The sequence below is a fragment of the Macrotis lagotis genome, chromosome 5 (genome assembly GCF_037893015.1).
Source record: "Macrotis lagotis isolate mMagLag1 chromosome 5, bilby.v1.9.chrom.fasta, whole genome shotgun sequence".
NCBI lineage: Eukaryota > Metazoa > Chordata > Mammalia > Peramelemorphia > Peramelidae > Macrotis > Macrotis lagotis.
This window is the reverse complement of record NC_133662.1, coordinates 33172329-33177702: the sequence shown is the minus strand read 5'-3', so window position 1 is coordinate 33177702 and position 5374 is coordinate 33172329. Positions and strand designations below refer to the sequence as shown.

General features: G+C 40.3%; 1 protein-coding gene across 1 annotated transcript; it reads right to left on the bottom strand.

The window, feature by feature from the left end:
* Positions 1 to 2908: 2908 nt before the first annotated feature.
* On the bottom strand, positions 2909 to 4703 carry LOC141489662 (BCL2/adenovirus E1B 19 kDa protein-interacting protein 3-like). The gene has a single exon (XM_074190176.1). It carries the CDS (start codon positions 4701 to 4703, stop codon positions 4107 to 4109), a length of 597 nt encoding a protein of 198 aa, XP_074046277.1. The 3' UTR covers positions 2909 to 4106.
* Between the last annotated feature and the right edge of the window lie 671 nt (positions 4704 to 5374).

Here is a 5374-nt window from a genome sequence, read left to right as displayed (position 1 = left end):
CCCGATTTGGAGTTTACTTGACAAAGATACTGGAGTATCTTTTCTAACACATTTTTACAGATGAGGAAACTGAATCAAACAAAGTTAAGAACTTAATTGCCCAGGGTCAGACCAGGCAATCTATCCACTATGCCACCAAGGTACCCCAATAATAATAGTAACTCAGAATGCTCTCCCACAAGTTGGGCACAAATAGTCCATGTGAACACCTGTAGTGAATTCTGTAAATTTTCACATCTCATGTTTCCTTTGAGCTACTTCAATTCTACTTTGCTCATAGATCACAGCACCCTCTCTGATGAGGGCACAACATATTGGGCAATCCTGTACCTGTTTCTTTCTGAGATCTATTTAAGAGATTCTGTGAAAGTAGAATCAACAAAGCATACGATCTTAAGAGAAATAAAAGGTTATTTCACAAGAATTAATCTTTATTCTTTCTTAGATGATCTGAATGATTTTATTCTTTGGAGGGAATAGGTTTTGGTTGTTGTTTGTTTGATACCTTCTCTCCCTAATTTTTCTTATCTCTCATACTCACAAATCCTTCCTCCTTGATGCTGCAGGCTACAAAAATGCCATTTACTTTCTCTCTAAAGAAAATATCTTTCTGAAATTACTGACTCCCAAAAACCTGAGAACCCATGATCTCTATGATTAAGTAAAAGTTAATTGCTTTTCATTTGTGCCCTAGTTGTACCATCTATGAAAGAGAAAAAACAATGTTAATCTACCTCCTGTTATTAGGAACAATTATGGGTGTGTCTATGCTTGTTCACCAAATCTGCATTATGACCAATAAACCTCTATTAGTCATCTAGCGTTCAGAATTGCATTATGGTTTGTTCATTTCAGTGCCTAAGCTGGGTTAAGAAGTTTTTGATTCACAAGTGGGTGGGGAAAATGGGTGGGTATTGGCAGATGAAAGTAGTTTCAAATTTTAAAAAAGCTGACTGGTGAGAAATAAATAAATAATATTCCAGGATAAGAATTTTTCCATGTTTCACAGAATAACCAATATGAAATAAGTGGCATGCTAAAGTATAAATTATTCCTTTTTCTCCAGGGAAGTCTACTTCATAACCCTTGCAGATGTCTCCTAATAAGAAACAGTTGATCAAACCCTTTTTTTTTGGAAGTATTACCTTTTTTTAAAGCAGCAAATATTTTATGTGTGTGTGTGTATACATATGTATATGTAGTACAAACACCTGACCTAAGATTATAGTTTTTAGAATCTAAAAGGTCACATATTTTCCTTCCCCCTCATTTATATGTGAAGAAATCAAGACCCAGGAAAGGGAAATGACCTACCTACAATAATAAACAGTAGTGACAGAATTTGAATCCACATCATCCAATTCAAAATTCAGTGATCTTTCTATTACACCAGTTATTCTCGAAGTTTGATTCATAAACCTCTGGAGGTCTCCAAGACTCTTTCGTGGGGTAGGCAAAATCCAAAGTGTTGTTACATAGTACCAATATATTTGCCTAGTAAAATACTCCTCTATTTACCAATTTCTTATCCAGGTGAGGACAGATTTTTCTTCAACCAAATAACATCACAAAGATAGATCAAAGCAGATATGACAATTCAACTGTCTTCTATTAAATCAGACTTTAAAGAGATTTGCAAAACTAATAGGTAAAACACAACTTTTCTTCTATTTTTTTGTTTTGGAAAATTTGATATTCAACAATTCTTATGGTGTAAATGGATCCTAAATCAAAAGTGTGAGCTACTATGCAATACTATGAATAATCCTATTTGTGAATGACCAGTACTTAAAACCAACAATTCCTTAAGGGTACCACAGCTCTTGACTCCAGCAGAAGCATAGGTTCCCTGCACACCAGTCTTGTGCCCCAAAACAATAAACACAAGACCGAGGGGAAAGTTTTACTCCTGCTTTTAAGGTAAAATATTCCCAGAATCCTGAGTTGTAATTCAGTCTGACTCTTTCCATGAAAGTATTATATTTCACCAAGCAGTTAGTGAATTCTTTCTATGTCACTCCCTTCCTTCCTTGCTTTTTCATTCTTTTTTTCCCTCTTCCTTCCCACCTCCTCCCCTCTTCCATTTCCCTTCCCCGTACACTCCTCTTCATCCTCTTTCTCCTTCTCCTCTCCTTCTTCTCCTTCATCTTCTTTTCCTTTTCCTGTTTCTTCATCATCATAATATTCTTCATCTCCTCCTCCTCCTCCTTCTCCTCCTCTTCCTAACAATACCACCACTAACATCACAAATAATATACTCAAAACAATTAATTAAACATTTGCTTTCGGGGAGCTAGTCTATGAACCTCACTATTATAAATAGAATTATTTCCATAGGTAAATCCATGGGTAAACTCAAATTCATGAATATCTGAGTTCAAATGTAGCCTAAGACACTTTACACTTACTAGCATTATTCCTAAATGCCTCACATAATAGCATAGTAACATAATACAAAATGTCTCACATAATAATAGTAATAGTGATGATGAAAGAAAACTAAATAATCTAATCCTTAAGAATGAATGGGTCAAAAAACAAATCATAGAAACAAGCAATAATTACATTAAAGAAAATGACAACAATGGGACTAAATTCCAAAATTTATGAGATGCAACCAAAGCAGTACTTTGGAGAAAATGTATATCTTTAAATATTTGCATCAATAAAATAGAGAAACAGAAGATCAATGAATTGGATATGCAATTTAAAAAAAGTATGCTGGAAAACAGCTAAAAATTACCAATTAAAAACATCAAAAAGGAAAGAGAAATTTAATAAAATTGAAATTAAGAAAACTATTGAAATAACAAAAACATCTAGAAATTGATTTTATGAGAAAATAATCAAATAAACTTTTGGTTAATGTACTTTTATTTATTTATTTATTTTTGGCTGAAAAGCTCCTTTATTCTGTTACAAGAAGTGGTTGAAAGGGTAGGAGAGGGACTAACTACTCAGGACAAAGGGGATAGAAAACAAAAGATACTTCATTTTGTTTAAGGTGCTGGGGCCCAGCAATCACTCCACTTAATTATTGGCTGGCTACTGGCCGATGAGGCCTTGCTTTCTGAATCACTCTTCCTTCCCTTGGCTTACCAAGCCCTGTGTCTGACCAAAGCAGGGGAGCCCAGTGGCTGGGCTGGGAAGGGCAAGCACCTGGGCCACCTCTGCAGTGGAGGAAGGGGTGGAGGGCAAAGTAGAGGGGCTTGCCTTTCAATTTGGAAGGTTATTTCATCCCAGATGGGGTGGGGGGGTTGGGGGGGTCATCAGGGACAGATATAAACAAATGCTGAGTGTGTCCAGCACAGCAAAGATATGGCCTCCTTTTGGAAAATAATTTGCGCCAAGGAAAACGGTGGGCTCACGACACTGGTGAACTGGACCTGGAGATGGGCACCTTGGGGAATTTGGCAAACACAGAATTCTCATTCTGGCTGTGGTGGCTGAAGTTGACAAAGGGCAGGGCCAAGAAGCGGTAGGGACCTAGCTGGGAGCATGGGGAAGCAAGCAGGCTTAGTGGGGGCAGCTGCCCGGACACGTTGCAGGCCACACCAAGCCCTAGGAGGGAAAACAAGGGGAGGACCCAGAGACTTCAACGTCAGTGTTGGTTGGACCACCTTGGGGGCTTCCTCTCTTCCCATCAGCCCAGGAAGACCACCCAGCAGAATGGAGGGGAGACTTCCCTAAGTGGGTGCTCCAACCAGGGCAAACAGGCGTGGGGGTCTTCTGGGACCACAAGCCCCTAACAATCATGCTGTTAAAAATGACACGATTCACTTGTCCAAAGGAGTAGCCCCTGCGTGGGGAACTGGGAAGGGTGTCCAGGGAGCCTCAGGATGGGGAGAACTCGAGGGGCTACGCCGACAGGGAGGAGAGTCCAATCAGTGGGACCTGCTCCCCATGTGGTGCCCAGGGAGTGAAGACAGCTACTCTCCTCCGCTTCTACTGAACTAGGAACACAACATTTGCACAACAGATGAGCACAAGTGGCAGGAGCCATCCCGGACTCACGGCCAGATGCACGGCCTTCCCGCGGTAACCACCCTGCATATGCAGCTCAGAGTGGCAGCCTGCTGCTTGGCCAGACTCCCAGCCCCACTGCCCTAGAAGGTGCTGGTGCAGGTGGTGAGTCGCCTTCCAATGTAGATCCCCAGCCCGATGGTGAGGAAGTGAGAGAGCAGCAGGGACGGGAGGAAAACCTTCAAAAACTCTGCTGAGAAGATGCCCCCCTTTTTCAGGACGCTCGTGTTTCTCATGCCGAGAGTGGCCGTACGCTTCGGGTGCTTAAAAAGAAACTCCTTTGGGGAGATATTTTCAGGCCTACTGGGCCAGTCCCAGATCCAGTCTGAGTTTTTCTTCAGGATGCTCTCCACTTCTTTCCGTTTTTTTATGCAGTCTTCTTCAGACTGCGAGCTGTTCTTTTCTCCAATGCTGTGAGTATCCGTTTCAGAAATTCGGTTAATATCTTGGGGTGTCTGTGACCGAAGTGGGCTGTCACAGTGAGAACTCTTGGAGCTGCTCCGTCCAGATTCATGCTGGGCATCCAGAAGAATCTTTTCCATGTCGCCATTATAGGCTGAAATTGAGGATGGCACTGCACTATGACCGTTGCCAATACTGCTGAAGTGCAATTCCAACCAAGAGCCCTGCAGGTTCTCCTGGGGGGGGGGGGGGGGCGTCGGCTGGCTGCTCTGTGCCATGGCAGGGCCCGGAGCGGCCAGCCGACACCCCTCTCCGAGGAGAACCTGCAGGGCTCTTGGGGTGGAATTGCACTTCAGCAGTAATGGCAACGGTTAATGTACTTTAAAAAAAAAAGAAAAGAAAACCAGAATCTCAGCATCCAAAAGGAAAGACTGAATTCAAAGCTAACAAAGATGAAATTACAATAATTGTTAAGCACTATTTTGTTAATTATATGCCAATAACCCTGTCAATTTAAGTGCAATGAATGGATATTTACAAATATAAATTGCCCAGATTAACAAAATAAACTGAAATAACTTTATTTTAGAGGAAAAAAAATTGAACAAACCATAAAGAAGTTCCCTAAGGAAAACTCCCTAGGATCAGGTGAATTCACAAATGAATTATACCAAACATTTAAAAACAATTCCAATATTATATAAACTATTTGGAAAAATAAAGGAGTTATATCAAATTCCTTTTATGACACAAATATTGGTGTGATACCTAAAACAGGAAGAGCAAAAATCAGAGAAAAAAATATAGGTCAATTTCCCTAATGAATATTGGTGTAAAAATTTTTAAATAAATACCAGCAAGAAAATTATAGTAACATATCAGAAAGATAATACACTGTGACCAGGTAGGATTTATACCAGTAATACAAAAGTTCAATATTTGAAAAAAC